The following is a 26,166-nucleotide window of genomic DNA, read 5'->3' as shown; positions in this document are numbered from 1 at the left end:
GGCAATCTGGTTTCCGATCTTAGAAAGACACTTCACGTTATACGAAATCATATCACTGGTGCCAGTAACTAGAAAAAAAATTGTCTTTCAATAAATGTGGGCTGTATCTGCCTTTGGCTTTCTCATAAGAAAATGTGATCTAGATTGTTAGAAGTTAGGTAAGGTATAAATAAAAAAATAATGGTCTATTATGCATAATCTGAGCATCGGAGTGTATATTATGCATTTATTTGTGTGGTATTGCCACACTGGTAGAACTCTGAACTTCTGTGAGCTGTGACTGTTGTCACGTACTAAAATTCAGACGTTTATAAATATTTTGCCTTATTTGATTGGTTTTATGGTAATTATGCTATCCAGACTGTTTGAATTGTTCAGTATCAAAAACTGTCAGATGTGGGTTTTTTTCTGTCTTGTGCATGCCATGGTCGTACTCTTCGTTTCACTCAACATAGAATGATAGACCTTTTCACATTTTAACTGTTGGGTACAATGTAGTTGATGAGCACGCTCAATATATAGCTACAGGAGGAATTTTTTTTATCTGCCCTAAGCCCTACCTCACGATAGTATAGCTTACACATGCTCATTGACAAAATTAACAAAACGGGCATATCTTTCCTAAAAAGGCTCCTGTTCAGCCAACTTTTGTGCAGACAGTGCTGTTGTACATATGTTTAGGCAACATCTTTATTGTAGTAGGTTGTACATTTGTATATAATTACTTGTTTACTCATCCATTTGCTTTTCACTTTTTCATTTGTACACTACTGTCAACCAGAATTTTTATTTCTCCACTCTTCTCAGTGGAGTCACTCATGCCCTCCACTCTGACTCCACCAATGTAAAAACCAGGATAAAATTGCTCAATTTCAATAGTTTTTAATATTTTTTCTGTTTCTTTACTGAAATGTAATAAAGCTGCTGGAACTATTAAATATGCCATTGCATAAAGACAGGAGAAGTGGATTACAGACAATTTTTTAAATGGTGACTCCACTAAAATATCTCCACTGTGAAGAGTGGAGAATTAAAATTTGTGTTGATAGTAGTGCACATGTGCAATGTATATAGTCACATTTATAATGTTACATGTTTCTATTTTGCACACCAATGACATAAATTATCCCATGGAAAGTTTCCTCACTGTCTGGCTAGGGAACTGGTAGGCTGTGGTGTAAACAGTATTTGGAGTGAATACATTGTGCTAATTTTAGCCTAAATGTTCCATCTTATCTTGTACCACATTTTGATCTGAAATTGTATTGTGTGTCTAAATCTCCTGATAAAGGAGGGATATGCCTAGCAAATACATTGTACATATGACTGTACAAGACTAAAACCTTAACCACAGAAGTTTTATTGTTGTCAATATAAACTCATGAATCGTTATAGTGAATCCATCTGCACCATGAGAACCAATTTATTCACCGTGTCATAATATTCCTTATCATCTACAACTGATGGAACATTTCATGAGCTACTCTGAAAGTGTTTCAAGAGAACAAAGGACGTGTACCCTACCGGAGCACCAGGTGCATGCTCCCAGTTTTTAGTGGAGTCTTGGTTGTTCATTTACACAAGTTTCTTTTTATGTGTTATTTTGGTTACATATATTTTATGTTCTTTGTATTGTGTGTCTAATTTCCCTGTCTAGTCTTCGTCCTTGGAATATATATTCCTTTGATTACCACTTGAATCTTGATTCCCTTGATTACTCTTTCAGTGAAGTACAAAATATACATTTAATATTCAAAATTCATAGTTGATTAACCATAGCTTTATTACATTAGATTCATTTCATTGAAGGCTATGGAATTTACATGAACCATGATCAATATAGTTTCAAATTAGCCCTGGTCCAAGGTCCATGAACACCAATTTCTGATGCAAGACCTTTGTATTTCATTTACCTACATGTAGGTCATATTTTGGTTTACTCTTATTGAGGACTTTCCACTTTCTTATAGAGGACCTTTAATGTAGGATACAAAAAAGTCTTGCTTTTTTTTTATTACCAGTAGAACCTTGGTTCCCTTGATTGCTCACTCACATGTATAAAAGGAATATTCTGGCCATTCTAAAAGAAGAGGGAAAAATGTACATGTACCATGTGTATATCAATCAGAATATATTACCTTTGCATGACACCAGTTATAATGTGATATGCTTGAGCTGAAGTCAAATATGTACAAATGTACCTTCAAAGCATTGCAGAAAATTTACAGTCCTTTTCAATACTGGATTATATATTTTATAACTACTGTAGTCAGTGAACTTTGTGTGGCAGTTTAATTTTTAGCTATTTTCAGGCCAAGATCTGAAATTGGATATTCAGTTGTTGCGAATATTTTCTTCCAAGAACATGACAGTGCAATTTAATGAATGATTACAAATATAGAACTGGGCAAAATCAAATTTATAGCAGAAATTACGAAAAAAAGATGGCATGAAAATTTCCCAGTTTACAGTAATTGAAACAGATTTTTTAAACTTTTTTTATATGTATTCCAGGATTGATCAACAATGTTGAGGAATTCCTGCTTAAGGATACAAGTTCTCCTCAAGCAAGGTTATACTAGTAGAGGAGTTCCACTTACTGCTGTGCCACAGAATACAACACCAATATGTAAAGGTACAATGAACATTCTTGCAATGTACCTTGCTACATTGCATGTAAAGAGTAATCAAATCATATTTATATTTTTAAGTACCAGAAAATATCAGATTTAGGTACTGTCTATGGTAGAGGTGATTCAGGGTGCAGAAAAAAAACCAACTATTTAATTTGGTCTGCATATGCTATGTTTGATTGTAACAAATAGCCCCTCCTGTATTCAGATCTGTATTTTTTTGGAAAACCGTACTTTCATCTCCCACTAAAATCAACCCAATCAAACAAAACCACGAACGATAACTCTTGTAAAGTGCCAATTTCATATACACAATCTATATATTTTTTATATTAAAAGTGCAAACCCTGAATCAGAAATAAAGGCTAAAAACCACTAATTCCACTTCCCATAGGCTTCTATGCTAATTTCACAATATTCAATGGCTTCTCTGGACTTTACCTTAACTTTAACCTGCAGAGGACTATATATCAGCATGATTCTACATATGTCAGCTCACAATCCTCAGAACGGCATGTGGGGTTAGCAGACTTGCAGTGCAGTACTGGTCACCGGAAGTGAAGTGTCTATAAATAGCATGGGAAATCCCAGTGTTTTCACAAGATAGGGGTATATTTAGAAATCATTATGGAGATTAGGCTTCACATCACAAGAAGCAAAATGCACCTATAAAATGTACAGAAATGTTTTTCCTTTCAGAAACTGTTTAAATTTTTTAAATGAGATGAGAACTTTTTTCACAGCACTATGAGGAACAGGGGTAATTTCTGCGTAGGACTATTTTTGCATACGTTCCAAATGCTCATTGGTTGAATTGGTGGTCTGTAACCTAAAAGTGAATTTCATGGGTTTTATTTTTATAAAGACTGCTACTTAAGTACACATGTATGTATGATTAAAAATCTGCATAATGTCAAATTTGTTGGTCTCTTGAAATGAATGTTTATATATATACCTTACCCACTGACAAAACAAAGATCTAGAGGCATGTACAGTCTTTGAATTTGGGACCAGCCCACCGGGCAAGGCTGGTAAAAATTTTGGTGGGCTTACAGAATTTTTACTTCCAAGCCAATGTATCCTCTATAAAATTCTTTTCAGATTAGGTGTAGGGGCTGGTTGTCTGAAATTTAGATGTCAGAGACTGCATGTATACACATACATTGTTGGAATCACCATGTACCTTGCAGCATAACTCCTTCAAAGTCATTTCGTGGATTTTGAAGAAACTTTATATGAAGTTCAAGATTTTTTATGTATGAATCAAGATACTTATTGTGGGATGCTTGCAACATGAGATAAGGGTTATTAATTGGGATTATCACTGTGATTTCCTTCAAAGTTTTAATGGCGTCCTTTGAGATGTGCATCTTATGTGCACAAAAATCAAAAGCTGCACATTCTTAGTGTCTTTTTCATTTGACACTAACAGATTCATACTTTTGGATGTTGTAGTTTTATTATTCTGGTCTTACTTTTTCCTTCACACTTTTATATTACTGACTTGTTTGGTGTGGACTTTCACCTTACTTTCAAGGAAGTTTTCAAATTTATTTTGTAGAATGTCAGAAACAGTTTAGCAGCGTTACAAAGAATTTAAAATGGTTTCCAAGGAACAAGCTAAAAATCTTCAGTATATGCAGGACTAGCTCTAGTCAGACAAAACAACCACACAAACAGCATTCACCAGGTCAGAATTCAAAGGCAGAGGTCACCCAAGACCAGAAACCACCTCCATCAACCTCATCTTCCAAGGAGACAGAAAACCACAAAGCTGCTAAGGACCCAAAAATAGTTAAAAGTAAGATAAACATGAAGGTACATAAAATGTTTATTAAGCATAAATACTTTTAATTTTGTAGATAGAGTAAATAGTTAAATGTTCCCTCTGTAATGAATTTTGATGTTCCACATGAATTTGACATTTCCACTCTCAAGAGTTTTTAATGTTTTTTTTCGATATCACAAAACTAATGCCTTGTTACATTAACTTTATTTGTTTCCTTTTCTAATTTGGAATTTGAATTTTTTTTTTAAATAACAATTGTGAAAGAAATTTAATGATAAATGGGATGATGAATAACCAAAATATGATTCCTTGATCCGAGAATACTTGGAGATTTAACTTGTGCATGGGACAAGTTCATTATAAGTGGTCCTCAGCATTTGATATCATATTTCAATTATTCCCTTTTTTAAATTAATTTCCTTTTTAATGATATTGTATTATGAATCTATTAAATATCGATCTCAACAATTTGAAAACTAAAACAACTTAGCAATGTTTATCTTTTAAACTCAAACAAGAAACAAAACCTAATACATTGTGAGTAGACATGATAGGATAAATTATTTAAGGAGGTAGACCTAGGGTAAGGGACACAACTCTTACAAATGGAACGTTTATATTCAGCATTTTACATCAATCCCATGTAAGCAGCAAAATAACTTGGATTTATTTCATTCTGTTTCAAATGAAAGCTTGATAGGCTTTGATGAAATTGATTATGATAAAAACATATCACTGATTTCAAGAGTTATGTCCCTTACCCTGGGTCTACCTCCTCAAGAAACCTGTAAAAAACTGTGAATTAAAAATTTCTTTCTTAACGAGAGAAAAAGAGCTGAAGTATAGGCTGGCTGGTATTTCATTTATGTGTTGTCCCAGGATTACATTCTTTTGATTTCCGCTAAAATCTTGATTCCCTTGATTACTCTTTAAATAGCAGTGAACCTTCAACCCTTTATTGTTGCCAAGCTTTTCATGGGTTTCAAGGTTTGCTCTTTTTATCACCTGTAACACAGTTTGAGTTTGAATTAAAATCAAACTATTTATTTTATGTGTTTAGGAGTTAGTATTGCAATGTAGTATTATTATGCTATCGTGGTGAATTGAACATTCAATTGACACTGAGGTAACTTTTTATTTTAGTAAATTGTTGGTTTTATTTATTTTTTTTTCAGTTAAAAAGAAGAAGCCATTTGATACAACATACCTAGAAAATATATATCTTGAGCCTGGTAGGGCAATAGTTGATTATTTACTAGCTCCAAGGTATGAACTGTTTTTTTTTCCTTATTTTGAGGTCATTATATGTATATATTATTGCAATTTTGTCAGTTTAATCGAAATGCAATTGTAGCAATTCACAGCAGCCATGTTAAAAATTCCATATTAAATGCAGCTTTTAATGATTGTGATTGAAAGTCAGTCACATTTTTCACAATACTGCAAACATCTCAATAATTTCTGTATTTTTACATTGGAAACATGCTTTGAAAAAAAAGTATATGACTAAAAATGTTTTTTTAGACTATTACATGCAAATCCCTTTACCCGGTAGTTAAAATGTGGATTTTGATTCCTTTAAAAATCATTACAAAATTTAACATTTTTTCTTGATATTTTAGAAATTTGAATTGAACTAGTACCATTGTCCAAGCAAATCTTGTTGGGCATTTAAATGATTCAAATAGCTTTCAAGGTAGAACTCTGTCCTTCAATATACCAAGGTTTTTTTTTTCGTTTTTTTTTTAAAGAATATTCATATTTTATTAAGTTTAATCTTTTGACAATTTTCCTAGTAGTCCAGGGTAACTGAAACTTCTTATGATTTTGAAATTTTTACAGATTTAAGCCATTTTATTAACAAATTGGGAATGTTTCTCTAGGGGGAAAACAGCCTAAATTCAGAGGTAAATTAGGAAAAAAATATCACTGCAATGACATCGTTACGTCAAATCGACTTGGACGTCGCTGATAAAAAGAATAATGCCAGTTTTTAAAACTTCGACAGAACATCACTTCTCACCCAAACAGCCTCACTATGGTATTTCTTGTCTCGATTTATATATAAATTTTTATATATAAAAAATGAATATTTTATTTATTTACAGGGAATTGGAAAAATTAACCAAGTATTCAAGAAGAAGCCCTTATGGAAGTGAGAAAAGTTTTGTTGTATACAGACGTAAAGATGTAGAAGAAATGTATGTACTATGTATTAAAGGGCTATTCCACAGTCCTCGACGTTAGCCTCTAGCCCGAAGCCCGGGGCTAGTAAAATTAGCCTTGGGCTAGTACAGTTTAAATGTCCGTAGCCCGACCGGGCTAGTCAGATTCGAGTTGTGAAGGTGTAAGATTAAAGTGTTTCAATGACCTACAGTAAGTTGTTGTGTTTACATTCTGTCAGAAATATAATTACAAAGTTACGACAATGTCACTATTGTTTATTTTTGTCATTATTTACTTTCACAACCTTTTGTCCTTTCGTGTCAAATCATTCAGAGTTAAACCTGTCGATATCTGAAAACCGGAAAAACAACAATATGCCGCAACGTTTATTTTATGTTAGAGTTACTATAAAAAAACGATAATTAAAAGTAAAACTAAAAAAAAAACTAATCGATTTATATAATAAAATCTTTCACAAGTACTTGTAGGACAACATAATATTTAGTTGTCAAATTAAAAATTACCGTGGTTCTTATTTTGATTTGAGGGTCGTTGTTGTCTGTCGATAGTTTCCGATATTGAAATTTTAGCGATGTCAATCGAACTCCTCGGATAATTTGCATGTCATTTTTCATTGATAAATTCTTTTTTTTTTTCTGAATTTTTCGGGCTATTAGTTTTGAGTTCGGGCTACCAAAAATTCAAACTTGCTAGCCCAAAGGGCTACTGGACAAAAAATTTGAAGGCAAGGACTGATTTCAGGAAAAAAAGAGGTTAAGGAGGTAGAGCTAGGGTAAGGGAAATAACTCTTGAAATCAGTGATATGTTTGTATTATATTCAATTTCACCAAAGCCTATCAAGCTTTCATTTGAAACAGAATGATATCAGTCCAAGTTACTTTGATGCTTACATGAAATTGATGTAAAATGCTGAATACAAGCATTCACACAATTTGTAAGAGTTGTGTCCCTTACCCTAGTTCTTCCTCCTTATACAGATTTTTTTTTAAAATGCACACGTAATAATACAATGGTACGAAAATCTTATGTTGATCTTAAGGGTACTTTGATATTATAAAATGTGCTGTAGAACTCTGCCATCCACTCTTTCCTGGGCAGATTTGTTTTTAGGAAATATGTAAGATATAGAGATGACAGTTAAAAAAATTGTGGATTAAGTTAAGGATTTGAACAAAATTCTGGGTTTGTTTTCCTTTGCAAATGGAAACTTCAGATATCAAAATATGAAGAATATTGATGTAAACTAACTGTTCTTCAAGCCATTAAGATATCCCTCGAAAACAAAGTTGGGGTATATAGGAATCACCCTGTCTGTTTGTCTGTCCGTCTGTTCACATGTCTTGTAAGCAACTCTTTCTAAACCCTGCAGCAAATTTTTGATAAATTTTTATAGAGAGTTTGGGCATCATTTGCAGTTGTGCATTTAGGAATATAGTTACTTTCAGATGACTTTAAAGGGAGATAATCCAACTTAAGGGTTTTACATATTAAAACCTTGTAAGTGCAACTCCTTCCAAACCACCCAAGGGATTTGGATAAAATTTTATAGGAAGTTTGAGCACCTAGGAGAGAATGTAACTACTGTTAGAAGACTCCAATAGGAGATAATTGAACTTTGGGTTAAACATTCAACTGCATTTGAAGTAGGGGTATTCTCTTGCTAATAGTATTGCTAGTTTTATATGATTTTGTGACCAAGAAAAAAACTTTAAAATAATCATCATGAATAAATCTTGTTGTGAAAGAGTACGTGCTTGTGAGAGTTAAATAACTGGAAAAATGGATTGGATTGACGTCCTTAAAAGCAAGTGCAAAAAAAAAATGAATCTGTTTGTAGTGTATAAATGTACACATCATATCGAGAAACTTAGAGGATTCGATCCCAAACTTGGACAGTATACTCTTTAATGCAATAGACTGACTACATGTAAGTAATTCATTTCTGAAAACAGGCAGGTTGGGAGACTTAAAAAATATCATTGATGTCGAAAAGATGAAAACAGTGTGCATCAAAGAAGACACCTGATCGAAACGAGTAGAGCTTTATTTCTTACTACATTAGATTAAAGAAACCTGTAGATCAAATTGTCTTGTTACATGTACATGAGGTATGTTGTTTTAAACTACTATTTTAAATTTTATTTCAGAGCTATTAAAAAATTTGGTAGTTTAGAGTATTTATCTAAAGAACGAAAAAGGCTGAACACGGTGGAAAGTTTTGGGGCCAGAAAATGTAAGTGGATATAAATATGTGAATGGCTTTTTTTATGATGGCAAGTACTTTATTCAGTTACTTGTATATATCAATTTCTCCAGTTCTTTCTTTATTCTGTCACAAAAAAAAAACAAAAATAATAAACCATATTCAGGATATGATAAATGAAAGTTTTATACATGTTACTGGTAAAAGTGAACTGGACTGGACTTTGAAACTAAGTTGAAGAGAGTGGACTGACAGAGTGAAGGAATAAGGGAAAAAAGGGCTTTTTTGAAATCTTGAAAGAACTTTACATTTTCTTGACCAACTGCAGTTCAGAGACAACTCATTAAAGTGGGAATGCCATATAGCGGGTTATTTTTGTTGGGTGCAAATTTTGGTTTATTTTCATGGTACGTCTAAAGATGCCAGAATAAATTCTGCTAAAATTTTCTTCTTGATTTAAGTACTTTGTGCACTACATAGCATCCGACAAAATAAGAAACACAAAATTTGTTTGGTATACGTTCTCTGTCAAACTTGCTAAATTTTATACCCGCCAAAACAACCTCCCATATGGTATATTGCAGTTACATGTATACTTTTTATGCTAGCTTTCTTCTTTTTTAGTTCCATTTTTTGAGTCCAACTACAGAGAGAGAACATCTACGTTGGGCTATGATAAACTCCATGGGTTTGTTGATCCCACTAGTATTGATGGTAAAACATACCAGGTAAGGAATTCTGATAATCATACCCTCCCAATCAATGAGACTGTACAGAAATCTGTCTGTCAGTCTGTCAACATGTCTTACTTGCACTAATTCTCCTTAATGGTGCTAGAAATTTTGATGAAACTTGTGTGTAGGTGAGGTATTATATATAGATGTAGAAAATAGAAACAAATAATTAGTGTACGATGCATGCAAGTGGAGATAATGTTGATTTTGAAACAATAGTATTTTGCATGTCGTCAGAAAAAAATTAACTGACTTAAAAGTTAACTTCTTTTCTTCAAATGCATTGTTCTTTTTATTCCCAATATACATATATTTAGTATACAGTAAATAAGATCTGAAAGTTTTTTTTTCTTGATACAGCCATGCAAAGTTCACTGTCCCCTTATTTCTTTTTATTGTGTCTCACAATTTTTTGAGGCTTTGTACAATGTAAACGTCACCCAATATCCTTCAGTGGTGTACGTCAAAACATGAAGGGTTTAAGAACATAGTGCTTTTTCGTTTTGTCTCTACAAACTAATGTTTTGTCAAAAGATATGAATAATGACTTATAAAATACAGCAAGTATAACACTGTTTTGTTACAAAAATTTAATACTATAGCATAAAAATATTCCTCTGAAAAGGTTGGTTTGATGAGTGCAAAATGAAAGTGAAAGTATAGAAAATGGCTATCTATAGTTCGACTACTTTTCTGTCAGATCTTCATGGACTCACTCTACTTTTTTTACAGGAAATTAATTTTTTCACATATCCATAGAAATGCTACATAAGTGAAATTATTGAATCAATTTACATATTTTTTTTGTAAAATCCTAAATTTAAGCACTTCACTATAGACGTCTATCAGAATATTAATGCAAGATTGAGTCCCAAAATATTTACTTTGCATTTCTTCAAACTTTTATTTTGAAATACCAGTACTTTCTTATGTTTACAGCAAACAGAGGAACAAAGGAAGTTTTTCCAGACTGGCTCTGGACAGGTTGTGTTAACAGCTATTGGGGTGTAAGTAGAGGTAGATTTGGCAAGAGGGTATATTTGGGTGCACCTATTAAAATAAGTTTGGAGGAAATTTCGATTGGCAAAAATTATACCCATATTTCTTTAGTCTTGTTCTGCCTACTCATTTCTTCTCTCCTGCAGGGATATCTGATTCATTGTCATCAAAATTCTGTTATACCAAAGGAAGAACACATAGTAGTAGATATATCATAGTAATGTAATAGATGGAGGTTGTTGTGTGCACAGGCAAAATCATTTCACATGATTTTCCCTGAATTGAGCAAATAAACTTTGTGACAGAGTTCACATGAAATTCAGGTAAAGTGAGCTTTCACATAAAATTCACATGTATTGTTCACATGAAAGTCATGATAAGGGAATTTCACATCAAAATTACATTGATTTCATGTGAAAATCATGTTTATTTCATGTGAAGTTCACATTAATTTCATGTGAAAATCATGTTTATTTTATGTGAAGTTCACATGAATTACAGTTAACATGAAGTTCATGTGAAAAATATTTGCTTGTGTAGGCATATAGCAGTGTTCCATGTATAGAAATTAGGAAAAGGGACAGTATCTTTAAAAGTAGAATATGGGCCCATTAAACTAAACACCTGAGGGTACGCATTGAACAGTAGCACACTGGCCCATTAAACTAAACTCCTGAGGGCGCGCATTAAACAGTAGCACACTGGCCGATTAAACTAAACTCCTGAGGGCACACATTGAACAGTAGTACACTGTCCCATTAAACTAAACTCCTGAGGGCTCCTGAGGGCCCACATTTAACAGTAGTACACTGTCCCATTAAACTAAACTCCTGAGGGCTCCTGAGGGCCCGCATTTAACAGTAGTACACTGTCCCATTAAACTAAACTCCTGAGGGCCCGCATTTAACAGTAGTACACTGTCTCATTAAACTAAACTCCTGAGAGTGTGCATTGAACAGTAGCACACTGGCCCATTAAACTAAACTCCTGAGGGCATGCATTGAACAGTAGCACACTGGCCCTTTAAACTAAACTCCTGAGGGCTCCTGAGGGTGCGCATTGAACAGTAGCACACTGTCCCATTAAACTAAACTCCTGAGAGCTGCATTGAACAGTAGCACACTGGCCCAGTAAACTAAACTCCTGAGGGCGCGCATTGAACAGTAGCACACTGGCCCATTAAACTAAACTCCTGAGGGCACACATTGAACAGTACCACACTGGCCCATTAAACTAAACTCCTGAGTGCGTGCATTGAACAGTAGCACACTGGCCCATTAAACTAAACTCCTGAGGGTGGGCATTGAACAGTATCACACTGGCCCATTAAACTAAACTCCTGAGGGCCGCGTTGAACAGTAGCACACTGTCCCATCAAATTAAACTCCTGAGGGCCCGCATTTATCAGTAGTACACTGTCCCATTAAACTAAACTCCTGAGGGCCCGCATTTAACAGTAGTACACTGTCTCATTAAACTAAACTCATGAGAGTGTGCATTGAACAGTAGCACACTGGCCCATTAAACTAAACTCCTGAGGGCGTGCATTGAACAGTAGCACACTGTTCCATTAAACTAAACTCCTGAGGGCGTGCATTGAACAGTAGCACACTGGCCCATTAAACTAAACTCCTGAGGGCTCCTGAGGGTGCGCATTGAACAGTAGCACACTGTCCCATTAAACTAAACTCCTGAGGGCGTGCATTGAACAGTAGCACACTGTCCCATTAAACTAAACTCCTGAGGGCCCGCATTGAACAGTAGCACACTGGCCCATTAAACTAAACTCCTGAGGGTGGGCATTGAACAGTAGCACACTGGCCCATTAAACTAAACTCCTGAGGGTGGGCATTGAACAGTAGCACACTGGCCCATTAAACTAAACTCCTGAGGGCTCCTGAGGGCGCGCATTGAACAGTAGCACACTGGCCCATTAAACTAAACTCCTGAGGGTGGGCATTGAACAGTAGCATACTGGCCCATTAAACTAAACTCCTGCGGGCACACATTGAACAGTAGCACACTGGCCCATTAAACTAAACTCCTGAGGGCTCCTGAGGGCACGCATTGAACAGTAGCACACTGGCCCATTAAACTAAACTCCTGAGGGTGGGCATTGAACAGTAGCACACTGGCCCATTAAACTAAACTCCTGAAGGCGTGCATTGAACAGTAGCACACTGGCCCATTAAACTAAACTCCTGAGGGCGTGCATTGAACAGTAGCACACTGGCCCATTAAACTAAACTCCTGAGGGTGGGCATTGAACAGTAGCACACTGGCCCATTAAACTAAACTCCTGAGGGCCCGCATTTAACAGTAGCACACTGTCCCATTAAACTAAACTCCTGAGGACCCGCATTTAACAGTAGTACACTGTCTCATTAAACTAAACTCATGAGAGTGTGCATTGAACAGTAGCACACTGGCCCATTAAACTAAACTCCTGAGGGCTCCTGAGGGTGCGCATTAAACAGTAGCACACTGTCCCATTAAACTAAACTCTGAGGGCGTGCATTGAACAGTAGCACACTGGCCCAGTAAACTAAACTCCTGAGGGTGCACATTGAACAGTAGCACACTGGCCCATTAAACTAAACTCCTGAGGGCGCGCATTGAACAGTAGCACACTGGCCCATTAAACTAAACTCCTGAGGGTGGGCATTGAACAGTAGCACACTGGCCCATTAAACTAAACTCCTGAGGGTGGGCATTGAAGAGTAGCACACTGGCCCATTAAACTAAACTCCTTAGGGCGTGCGTTGAACAGTAGCACACTGGCCCATTAAACTAAACTCCTGAGGGCGCCATTAAACTAAACTCCTGAGGGCGGGCATTGAACAGTAGCACACTAACCCATTAAACTAAACTCCTGAGGGTTCCTCAGGGCCCGCATTTAACAGTAGCGCACTGGCCCATTAAACTAAACTCCTGAGGGTGGGCATTGAACAGTAGCACACTGGCCCATTAAACTAAACTCCTGAGGGCGTGCATTGAACAGTAGCACACTGGCCCATTAAACTAAACTCCTGAGGGTGCGCATTGAACAGTAGCACACTGGCCCATTAAACTAAACTCCTGAGGGCACGCATTGAACAGTAGCACACTGGCCCATTAAACTAAACTCCTGAGGGTGGGCATTGAACAGTAGCACACTGGCCCATTAAACTAAACTCCTGAGGGTGGGCATTGAACAGTAGCAGACTGGCCCATTAAACTAAACTCCTTAGGGCGCGCATTGAACAGTAGCACACTGGCCCATTAAACTAAACTCCTGAGGGCGCCATTAAACTAAACTCCTGAGGGCGGGCATTGAACAGTAGCACACTAACCCATTAAACTAAACTCCTGAGGGTTCCTCAGGGCCCGCATTTAACAGTAGCGCACTGGCCCATTAAACTAAACTCCTGAGGGTGGGCATTGAACAGTAGCACACTGGCCCATTAAACTAAACTCCTGAGGGCGTGCATTGAACAGTAGCACACTGGCCCATTAAACTAAACTCCTGAGGGCGTGCATTGAACAGTAGCACACTGGCCCATTAAACTAAACTCCTGAGGGTGGGCATTGAACAGTAGCACACTGGCCCATTAAACTAAACTCCTGAGGGCGTGCATTGAACAGTAGCACACTGGCCCATTAAACTAAACTCCTTAGGGCGTGCATTGAACAGTAGCACACTGGCCCATTAAACTAAACTCCCGAGGGTGGGCATTGAACAGTAGCACACTGGCCCATTAAACTAAACTCCTGAGGGCGTGCATTGAACAGTAGCACACTGGCCCATTAAACTAAACTCCTGAGGGCTCCTGGGGGTGGGCATTGAACAGTAGCACACTGGCCTATTAAACTAAACTTCTGAGGACGTGCATTGAACAGTTCATCGTGTGATATTGTAGTTTGATTATTTGTTATGTTTATCGGTTTAAGTAAGTTTTTAAATGTAATCAGAATTAGCAAAGAAGATGTTTTAGATAGAAAAGACGGTTTAGAATGAAATAATTTTCATCATACTCATCTGGAAAAGAGAAGACATATCAAATGTCATGGGATGGATGTTGTACTCCTCTTTACATGGACTGTCAATTTACCGATTGGTTCTGTATTCTCTTCCTCCTGTTATCTGATTGTGATCTAAGAGATATTGAATGAAAGCTTTTGTTTTCTTCTATTTTCTGCAGGAACTTTGCCAATGCTTTAATTAAATTTATTGCCTGGGCCTATACTGGTTCCCACAGTATGTTTTCTGAGATGATTCACTCTGTAGCTGATACAGTAAACCAGGTCAGTGATTCCTTATACAGAATTCAATTTCATGCTCTGCTCCATTTATAATTATATCAAATGTAAGAATTTTTGGGGTATGTTTTTTTACCATAGCAGAAAAATTGCAGTGGTTAAATAGTATGTTGCTGTTGACTGTTGGCATCATTGTCCGTAGAAGCTTGTTTTTTGTACAATAGCTTAGGTATTGGTTGGTGGTTCCTTATGAAAATTTCCAACAAGGTTCAATTTATATGTCAATTACTAGTTTTCACCACAAAATTGGTGATTTAAATATTCAATAACTTTGTTGATATATAAACAGTTTTAAGTTCATTCATATTTTTAGCAAGCAGAATACAATTTCTGCCTTCATTTGTTTATGCCTATAGAAATATCAGATTGTAGTTTGTTTAATATTTATTTCAGATTATATTAGGAATAGGACTTTATAATTCACACAAGAGAGCAGATTCATCTTATCCGTAAGTTTATACAGTCTCACAGAATCTTCTGCAGTGACCTTCAACTTCAATAACAACTCATGATTTAAACAAAATACTGTATTGTGGGTAATTTTAGCAGGAGCTAATTTTTGCATATTTTAGTGGTGCATGTATGTCTAAAAACTTCCAAATAAATTCTGTGAAGAATTATCTTTGAGCTTAAGTACTTGGTCATGTTAGTGCACCCCTTAGCACCCATCAAAATTAGAATTTGCAAAATTTTTTCAGATACTTTTTCTTCTCTATTACCAAATTATACCTGCCAAATAACCCGAAAAAAATACAGAATTTTTATTATTGAAAATAAAGCATTGATGAATTGTTACACAAAGGAGGAGGGAGTTTACTGTCTAACCCTGTGATACTGTTTGCTACTGTGGATTTCCCCTTGTAATAACTGTCATTTTCCTCTGCAACTATCAATACTTTCATCAGGGGCTTGATCTACAAGTAGTGCTTGAAACTTAAGGTATGTCATATGGTGAATTATTAACCAACTACCCAAAATACATTGTACGTTAAAATATGTCAAAAACTGACCAATTGATATGAATTCAAACCGGGCATCTATACGGGGCCAATATGGATCAAACCACGGCCAATACGGCATCATAACTTCCGGTCGTTTGACACAGCCATTTTGAGTTAATCATATAGTTGAGTTGGTTAATAAAATTGTCAATAAATATGTAATTTCATATTGGCCCTGTTATAGCTTTCGGTCTATCATATTGGCCTCGACAGCGGCATTGGCCAATATGACAGACCTCAAATCTATAACGCCTGAATATAGCTGAAATGTTGCTGCTCGGGCGTTAAACCCCAACAAACAAACAAACAAACAAATCTATAACAGGGCCAATATGAAATTACATATTTATTATCATATAATACTGACCTGTGTTATACTTACATATTTATTATCATATAATACTGACCTGTATTATACTTACATTTTACTTTTTATGTGGACAGGTATGGATACTCTAACTTACGACATGTGTCTTCCCTGATCAGTGGTGTGGGTATATTCTGCATTGGTACTGGATTCTCAGTTTATCATGGCATTCAGGGTTTACTGCATCCACAGGAAATGGAATCATTATACTGGGTAAGTCTCCCCTTAGTTCTCTGTTTATCATTGAATCCAAGGTCTGCTACATCCATTTGAGATATCTGTTCTTATTTCTTTGTTACTGCTGAAATCTAAGATTTGCTACATCCTCAGAAGATAAAATCATTTTACTTGGTAAGTCTCCCCTAAATTCTCTGTTTGTTATGGAACCCAAGGTTTACTACTTTCAACAGATTGAATCATTGTTCTTGGTAAGTCTTCCCTTAATTCACTGTTTAGGGTGAAAACAAGGGATTACAACATCCATAAGAAATGGAATCGTTATACTGATTATATCTGTTAAAAAGCTGTTTCCTGTTTCAGTTCTAATCCCAGAGTTTGAGGCGCTTTAATAGTCAGTTATATCTTTAATATCTTTAGTCATAGTGGACCTCTGTTCTTCAATCCATCTGTGTATCAGTTTTCTGCACTTTTTTTCATCAGGCATGCAGATGTACATTTGATTTTTGGTACATTTATCATGACATGTCATAGATCAAGTGTGAATTTTGTTCCAGTCCATCAATTTTTTGCTGAGTTATGGTCCTTGGACTTTTAAAAATTAATACACATTCACTTTTCCTAATTTTTCTTATTTAACAAATTATGCATGAAATTTGCATTCTGTTCTCTTCAACAGAATTTTTTTCAGGATGGGACTTTGTATTGCCAGGAGATACACTCAGAATTCTTGTTGTTCAAGGTATACATACAAATACATTAGTGATGATATTGTAGCATTCATCCTTTATTTCTGACTGTTAACATATCAATGAAATGCATATATTTCTTGAAAAGAGAATTGCATTTAAGAATCTATACTGTAAACAATTATATTGTTTTAGGCACTTGGTACATTAGCGGGAAGTTTCGTTTCTGAGGGAGGTAAGATATTTTTTCTAATGGCGGCATAATCTAGGGAACACTTGTCACATGACATTTTAAATTTTCACTTGTGAACAGGATGGTAATCTTATGACTAATAGGCCACAGGATAACAGCATGAAATGTTTCTATTTTTATGGTTTTCAATTTTTAAGTTCTAAAATTGATAACAATCTGTTTCTGTAATAATCATTTGATTATGAAGTACCCCATAAGGTTTAATGAATTTGACTAAGAGGTATTAAACTTGGTTCATTGCTGTTAATTTGTTTTGTATAAATTTGCTGCAAGAGTAATCAAGGGAACCAAGATTTGAGCAGAAATCAAAAGAATATATTTCAAGGAAAAAGACAAGACAGGGAAAATAGACACACACAACAAAGAACATGAAGTAATAAAAATAATATGTACAAAGAACCAAAGTAATTTAGCCTCAAGGACTCCACTAAAATCATGGAGCATTGACCAGGTGCACTGGTAGGGTTAGCGTCCTCTGCTTTTCTAGAAACACGCACCGAGTATGGAGTTGCTCAAAAATGCACTTTTTGGTAGAGTGAATTAAAGATTATTTTTAATGTGTGTTGAAGTTTAGATAGCACCTTCTTTTTGTATTTTGTTTGTGGTTGTTTGGGTTTGTTTTTATTATTTGAGTGCTTTTGTTTTTGGCGCATTGATTTTATTTTTGCTTCACTATACTCGTGTGTACATATATAATGTATATACTACACAGTAAATGTTGTTGCTGTTATGAATGAATATGTACATATTGTTCAAATTCTAGGTTTAGTGGTTAAAAAAAAAACATGTTTTTGTTTCTATTCAGCATCTCTGGTTGTGGCTTTTAAACAAGTGCAGAAGAAATCAAAAAGGGAAGGAATAAAGTTTTGGGAGTATGGTAAGTGTTATAGCCTGCAGAGTAATGAAAACAGAATAAAGTTCTGGGAATATGGTAAGTGTTATAACCTGCAGAGTCATGAAAACAGAATAAAGTTTTGGGAATATGGTAAGTGTTATAGCCTGTAGAGTAATGAAAACAGAATAGAGCAGTTTTGAAGTCAAGACATAATCTTTCCCTACCAGAATCCAATTGATATTGTCTTGACTTCAAAACTGCTGTTATTCTGTTTTCAGTATCCCAAAGGCTGGGCTTCACAACCTAAAACAGTTGGACTTACTATCAACATACTGCTAAGACCCTTAAGTGAGTAGACAAATTTGTAAAGTGTTCAAAATCTGTCCAAATACTTTATATTGAGTAGACATTACAGAGTACCAAATTGTTGTATAACATTTTTTTTTGGTGGATGTAAAATTTTGGCAATTTTTGGCTAAATTTTGGAATTTCTTTTTTATGGGGATGCTTAGTGGTGCACAAAGCATTCAAAACCCAGATTAAATATTTTGTGGTATATATTTTGGCAGTTTTAGACGGATATAAAGTAAGTTAAAGAATTCTCAGTACTTTATTTTCTTCATTAATTTTTCAGTCTGGCGAGGCTATGACCCTAATGTAACTGTAGTATTATTAGAAGATATGGTTGCTATTTCTGGTGTAGCAATAGCTGGGGGCTGTATTGGACTGACATATCTTACTGGTAACCCATTCTACGACTCCATTGGATCTATTGGTATCGGTGGGTTATTGGCCAGTGTAGCATTTTTCATCATTAGAACCAACTCAGCTGCTCTTTTAATCAGGTAAGTTGTGATTATGGTTGTATATTATTTAAATTTGTCGATTTATCTTTCCTGGTTTGGGAAGTTTTTGTTTTGTAGGTATTTAAAGTCATGTTTCTAATGTAGACACTTGTGCTTATCTATATGAAATGATTGAAAGTTTCTATTTTATTGTAGATCCGTTGTAAGTCATCATTTTGAGCAATTTGTTATCACTAAAGGGATGTAGCTTTAATTTAACATATTGTCAGGACACTTTGCCAAGAGTCCTACATAAATGTTTGCTTTTTTGCCTATTAAGCAGAGATTTATGTATATTTTGTAGATCAATTCCATTAGAAAAGAAGAATGAGATTAGCTTTGACCTAGAACAAGACAGAATGATCAGGTAAAATAGAGGGTATATTTCTAATGCATCAGTCGTTTTAACATTGAAATTTGTTGTACAACCCAGAAAATTTCAAATTGAAAATTTCATGCTGGATTCCTCAGTTTTTTTTATGGATGCACATTTCATATTTTTAATTGGCATTCTTACATAAATTTATTCAACAGTTGCATTATATGGTAATTAATTGTTGTACTTGAAGATATGCTGTCGTAAGTTTGAAGTAATCTTTACAGCTAGTTGAAATAGACCAGTTCCATTTCAATACAAATTTTGGTAGACTAGTGAGTAATTTAAATAGTTCTCCAGGTAGAATTATGTCCTACTTAACTACCACAGAACACTTGTATGATCTTTAGGACACTGTCTTTTAAGTTTGAATAGCTGTCATTAATGATGGTGGATGGAAAATTTATAGGTTAAGGCCATCATAATTGACAGCTGTTCAAAATTAAAAGACAGTGTCCTAAAGATCATACAAGTGTTCTGTGGTAGTTAAGTAGAAACCAAACTTATAGTGCAATGGTCTCAGTAGCCTGAAATAGAAGGGCGTCGCGACCTTGGTGCCCTTACATGCGCCCTTCTGCCCTTACGACTTTTCTGATGAGCCTTTCTGCCTTTTTTTTTGCAACAGTAAGTTCCGAACAGTTGGTTTTTTGCATGATCGATCGATTTCCTGTCATAAATATTACAGTCATGACATGTACCTGAAGTTTACCTAGAGAATACAATCATGTCATTAAAATCAATTAGTGTAAATTAAACTTCACAGGTGTTAATTACCAAATATCAGTTACAATTTACCTTTTGTTTTGTATAATTGATTAACATAATTAGTTTGAAGTAGGTGATGAAAACCTCAGCACGTGCCCGCCACTTGGGTGGTATGATTGATCTCAACAAGACTACTCTATGTCACAGCTGATAAATGTATATAACATGCGTTTTGAGTCAGTTTTGAGTTATTCATAAACCACTATGCCTTCGCAGAAACAAAGTTTAGCTCAACTTGCCAGCGACAAGCAGAAAGTTGCGAAGACGAACGCATTTATCAGATCGTTCTTCAACACAGACTCAACTCGGTACCAGTCATTTTAAATTTTTTTTTCAAATAAAATATTTATGTGACCACTTACATGTACTGATGATATTAAATTTTCGAACAAAAATTTTAAAAAATTACATGATTTTAAAAGTTTAATTGCTTGTTTGAACCAGTACAGCAGCTGACATGGTTTTATCGTGACCTATGACATGACTAAAAATAGATTTCTTAAAATAACTTATAAAAACTCGCTGCTCGTTTAAAAGATTTAGTTACTATTTATTGGATTAAATATTTATGAAAAAGTTTCGAATGTTGTGCAAACAAAATTAATTACAAAATAGACAATGACGAATAACGTGTACTCATACGGAGATTGGAAGCCGATTTGCAAATAATTTTACTTCGCCGTGGAATTTTCTCCACAATTAAAATTTATAAAATTCATATCCGAATTTCATAGCCAAAACACTAAAAGACAGCAACCCATCCTTAATCACAAACCACTGCAGAGACCATCGACTTGCACTAGCCTGTAGAGATAGCTTCAACTCCTTACCAGTCATGAATGAAACTGATGAAATGTTAGAAAAAAATCTACAAGTATTACAAGTATAGTTGCCTCCATACAGCCAGTCTGAAAATGGTTCAAGCTGCCTTTAACCAAGCACCACTGAGCATTAAACAAGCCAAACACCACAGACGGTTATCCCATGACCAAACAGTTTCCAGCATAGTTAGATCCTATAAAGCTATTGTTGTTGACCTAGGGAAGTCAGGTATAAGCAGTGACCCAGTTGGTAAAGGTATCCTGAAGAGTCTTAAAGACCCAACTACACTTAGAACACTCTTGTTGCTAGCAGATACACTACCACACATATCCACTTTATCACTGGTCTTCGAACATAGAGATGTTAACCTCAGCATGGTAAAATCAACAGTAGACAAAGCCATCAAGATGTTAGAAACCAGATAAACCCTAGATGGACCTTGGCAGCTGAAATACTCCCAGATGTCATTTGATCTACAATTAACAACTACTCCAAGTTCTGACTTCAACACATAAGTAAAAGAACCATTCCTCACGGAACTGGTTACCAATATCCAAGACAGGTTTGTTGACACAGACATCATTGACCAGTTTTCAGTCCTGGATCTTAGTGCATATAGTAACTATCAAAAATTTTTATGTAAACCATAAGAGGCCCCACCTCAGCAGCTACATGTAGTTATCAGAAAGAAGAGTTCAAACAAAAAAACAAAGAAACAAAGAAACTTACGTACATAGGAAATGAAACAAACAACTTGACATGGTAAACATGCGAACCAAAAAAAAGTGCCCTTTTCGGACTACAAAGGTGCCCCTCTGCTCAACAGCACCCTGCCCCTTTCAATTTCTAGCTGGAGCACTGTAGTGTATGGCAGATTTCTACCTAGGTAGCTATTTAAATTACTCACTAGCCTACCTAAACTTGTATTGAAATTAAGACTGGTCTCTTTCAACTAACTGTAACAGGCTCTACTAAAGTGTTGCTAGTTATTTTTTTAGTGGCTATCAAATACATGATTGTTGCTTTCAAATCTTCAAATGCAATGCAGTTATCTATTAAATCTTCAACATATATCTTTGTGTTTAGGGATGTAAATGAACATTTTTTCAGAGATATGTGTAGATTTCCAGTCAATATAGATTTCCTTGTCCTTCATGGAAGACGAACGGTGGCCTTAGGCTGACATTTTCATCCTGGTGGGGTTGTCTATTTGACATATACACCATACTTATTCTCGTTGTATTTAACTTTTAGGTATATTTAAACAATAATTATGATGTTCAGAAATAATTTTCAGATCTCTACATGATGTTAAAGCAACAGAGATGGGTGGTCAAGTCAAATTTAAAGCTGAAGTAGATTTTGATGGGAGAGAAATTGCTCGTGCTTACCTCTATAAACTTGACATGGAGCAACTTCTAATGGTGAAAATTATCATTTTATCAGTGTATAAATATATTATAACTGTTTCTTGATTCTTACACATTTTTTTTTTATACCTGTATATTTTCATTTGTTTACTTTGTTAGATATATCTGCTGGTCCATATAACATCATATGGACCAGTAGGAAGTAATATGGACCACCTCGTTTTCAATTAACGAATGTAACATTATAATGCTATTTATATTTTTCTCTTTTCTTCTACATGAACACTCCAGAGTAAACTATATTTGAAAAGTATGATATTGCAAAATACAAGTCAAATTGCAATTTATGGACTGTTTGGTTGCCCAAATTAATTCAATGGACCTCAGCTACACTTAGTCCAGATTATATTTTGGGGTAACCGACCTGTCCTTATATGGCCATATGACTATCAGCATTATGAACTATTACCTAAAAAAAACTGCTTGATATTTCTGTTGGCCATTTTTTAATTGTTATTCTTGGTAAAAATCAGGCAGTGGTTGAATCATGGTGGAAAAAATACAAGATTCAGGAAATCTTATTCAAAATGTTATCAGTATCTAAAGCATTTATTTCTTTTTTAAGTGTCAGTAATTTGAGCCATAAATTATATGAAATGCAGTGTAATTTCATCTCGAAGGGAGATACATGTAACTCACTTTTCCCCTCCATTGTAACTTGGAACTTACTTTTCAGCGTCCTCTGACACTTCTAAGACAAACTAACTGTCAATTCTTTTTCAATAGACCATAAAGTATGTTTCCGCATTGTCAAGTGCATGTGTTTTATTATTTCAATTTGATGTAACTTGATTTCTAACTTTCCTTTTAATTGGTAAACTCCCTTAGGGTAAACTTGGTTATTTTTTTTGTGACACACGTATCAATACTGAGACTTCAGAACTGTTGATTTATTCTGGGATTCAAATAATCTATTAACTGAAAATGTTTTGATGAAGTCCTAAAACTTAATATGGTTTGGAGTCAATGAAACTAATTAAATTCTAAGGATTGTTTTTGATAATTGACCAAGTTATGTTTGCATAAGCAACTTTGGGACAATTTACTGTAGGTTTAAAGTTCATGAAATGTAACCAGTCTTTCACTGTGAGAACCGATTTATTCACCCTGTCATAGTTTTCCTTTTCTATTTCATCTATTCTGGAACCGTGAGAACCGATTTGTTCACCCTGTCATAGTTTTCCTTTTCTATTTCATCTATTCTGGAACCGTGAGAACCGATTTGTTCACGCAGTCATAGTTTTCCTTTTGTATTTCATCTACCGTGGACGCGACATTTTATGAGCAACATGGTTGATATTTCAAGAATAGCACAGGATGCCTACTCAATCAGTGCACGTAGTTTATGCTCCCCGTTTGTAGTGAAGTCTGGGTTGGTGCACCTAGTTTATGCTCCCCGTTTGTAGTGAAGTCTGGGTTGCTCATAACTTTTGTTTCTATGTAGGTGTTATTTTGTTTATTTTGTGTTCTTTGTTGTGTTTGTCTATTTTCTAAGTCTAGTTTTTATCCTTGGAATGTATTCTTTCGATTTCTGCATGAATCTTGGTTCCCTTGATTACTATCGCAACTTGACAGGCAGTATCATTGTATTAAAATATAGGCTGATGTTTTTTGCTGTTTTTTGTCTCTTTGTAATTGTAAAAAATAGTATTCAGCAAAAAAACTGTACTTAATAGTTATTCATATATACATCACGGTTACTTTTGTTGAATTATATCATGTTCAAAATCAATACTTTCAGGAAATGAATGAACTGCAGAATTCTGGAGAAGCAGAGGAATTTATGTTGAAACATGGACAGAAAATGATTGACTCACTGGGTGAAGAAATAGATAGGATAGAGAAATTATTAAAGGTAAACACACACGTGTACTCATATACTTATTCTGTCATGCTATCAAGCAAGAGGAATGGCCATGAACAGACCAGTAATGGATGCTAAGTATTGCTACTAGATTATGCATGATGTAAGGGAGGTAACAAATTTGATGTTCACAGTCCTCAGCATCATGATGATCTAGCTGCAATAATTGATATCTGTTATTGACTTATTGCATTAATTATATGGTTGGTGTGTGATGGGAATTGTTACAATAAAGAAATATTACTCTATCAAATTTTATTTGCTCTATAGTTGTTCTTAACCATCTGTGCTGGTATTATTCCTTTCATTAATAACAGCATCAAATAGTTTATAAATTGATGGGTACATTTCGTCTATTTATGTATTTTTTTTAAATGCATTAACAAATTGCATGTGTTTGTTTTTCAGGCTAAATACCCTGAGATACGTCATGTTGACCTAGAAGCCTTGTAAATATATAATAAAGATCTGTCATTTTGACCTATAGAAGCCTAGCGAAAGTGGACTATATATTCCTTCAAAAAAGATTTCAGTACAACAGTATATAAGTTTTGGGGATGTTGTAACTACCACTACATTCCTATAGTTTGTAAGGTTGAGAAGTTACCTTGTCACTGCCTTTATATGTTTGTCATCCATAAATAGATATTTGTCCTCACAGAGGAATGGACAAACTATGATGTATTAGTATGTAACCTGGTTAACAGCTCTTTTTCTGTGTGTAAGTCAAGTGTATGCATGATAATGAGTGGGTTTGTTTCATTGGTTTACAGTGCTACACCTGATAGGTGTTCTCACAGAGGAATTAGAAAAAAAACTTTAATGTACCAGAATGAAAAGCTGCTTTAACAGTTATTATAGCTCTCTGTGTGGAAGTCAAGAGTGTATGTATGAATAAGTGAATGTATTTTTTTGTTGGTTTATAGTGCTATATCCGTTTCTGTTAAGGTTTATGTAAGTTGTGCTTTATAAATGTGACATGTAAGAATGATTAGACAATTGTCCTGTTTATACTTGTAATTTCATCATAGTTGAGATTGTTGCATGAAGAGAAATCTTGCTACACAATTTTATGTAGCAAATTATTAGCGATTAGAAATTTCTTGCCGTACAAATGTTTTGTTATTGATTCATTTTGCAGCAAGAAATATTTTTGTCAATTTGTTATTCTTTAGTTTGGTTGAGTTAAAATCGTGAGTTTTTTTATATAACAGTCAATGTGGAAATGCCATTTTACACAATAAATATTTTAACATCAACATGTTTTTATTAATTTTACTTTATTTTTATGCAGTATATATTAAAATGATGTACCATTTCCATTGTGATTGTCACTTATATTTTACCAATCTGCATTTTTCCCAGAAGATGGTCAAGGCTATTCCAGTAAAACATATGAAGGATAGGGGGTGGGGAGGGAGCTTTTACCCTTTGTTATATGGGTGGGTGTTCATGCCTCTTTGACAATAAATAAAGTTTAATACAAAACATCAATAGAACTTCTATGGGTGGCTCCCCATGTGAAAAAGTGCCTTCCCCAGGTAGCTCATATCTTCCAAATGAACAACTGTAATAATAATAATTTGCAGTTTGAAATACGACTAAAATTACTGTTACATGTACATTTACCATTAATTGGGTTGAGTATTTTTCAACATATTCAAATATAAGATAACTTTATCCATTTACATTTGTTTTTTACAATTCATTTAAAATAAGTATAAAAAATGGTATGTTGTAAAAAATTTCATAGAAATGGTACTTTGTGAAAGCTTATTATATGTGGAATTTCAGGGTATTGTGGTCTATGTGGTCTGGATAAATTTTGATTTCAAATTCCAAATAAAATATTATATTTCAATAAAAAAAAATAAGATTTTGATGATGATTTTGACGAC

At 34.8% G+C, this 26,166-nt stretch overlaps 1 protein-coding gene across 1 annotated transcript; it reads left to right on the top strand.

The window, feature by feature from the left end:
- The first annotated feature begins 1 nt into the window (after position 1).
- On the top strand, positions 2-25,527 carry LOC148605819 (proton-coupled zinc antiporter SLC30A9, mitochondrial-like). Its single transcript, XM_088550440.1, has 18 exons — positions 2-158; positions 2,515-2,635; positions 4,195-4,434; positions 5,598-5,688; positions 6,531-6,623; positions 8,757-8,842; positions 9,437-9,540; positions 10,486-10,553; positions 14,727-14,829; positions 15,238-15,293; positions 16,290-16,425; positions 17,274-17,313; positions 18,137-18,208; positions 18,801-19,011; positions 19,316-19,378; positions 22,272-22,398; positions 24,146-24,259; positions 24,677-25,527. The coding sequence occupies exons 2-18, from the start codon at positions 2,527-2,529 to the stop codon at positions 24,719-24,721; spliced, it is 1,758 nt and encodes a 585-aa protein (XP_088406566.1). The 5' UTR covers positions 2-158; positions 2,515-2,526; the 3' UTR covers positions 24,722-25,527.
- The last annotated feature ends 639 nt before the right edge of the window (positions 25,528-26,166 follow it).

The sequence above is a fragment of the Perna viridis genome, chromosome 10 (genome assembly GCF_037379345.1).
Source record: "Perna viridis isolate PV_CMFRI_1.1 ecotype Kerala chromosome 10, ASM3737934v1, whole genome shotgun sequence".
NCBI classification, from domain to species: domain Eukaryota; kingdom Metazoa; phylum Mollusca; class Bivalvia; order Mytilida; family Mytilidae; genus Perna; species Perna viridis.
This window is presented reverse-complemented; position numbering and strand designations above follow the sequence as displayed.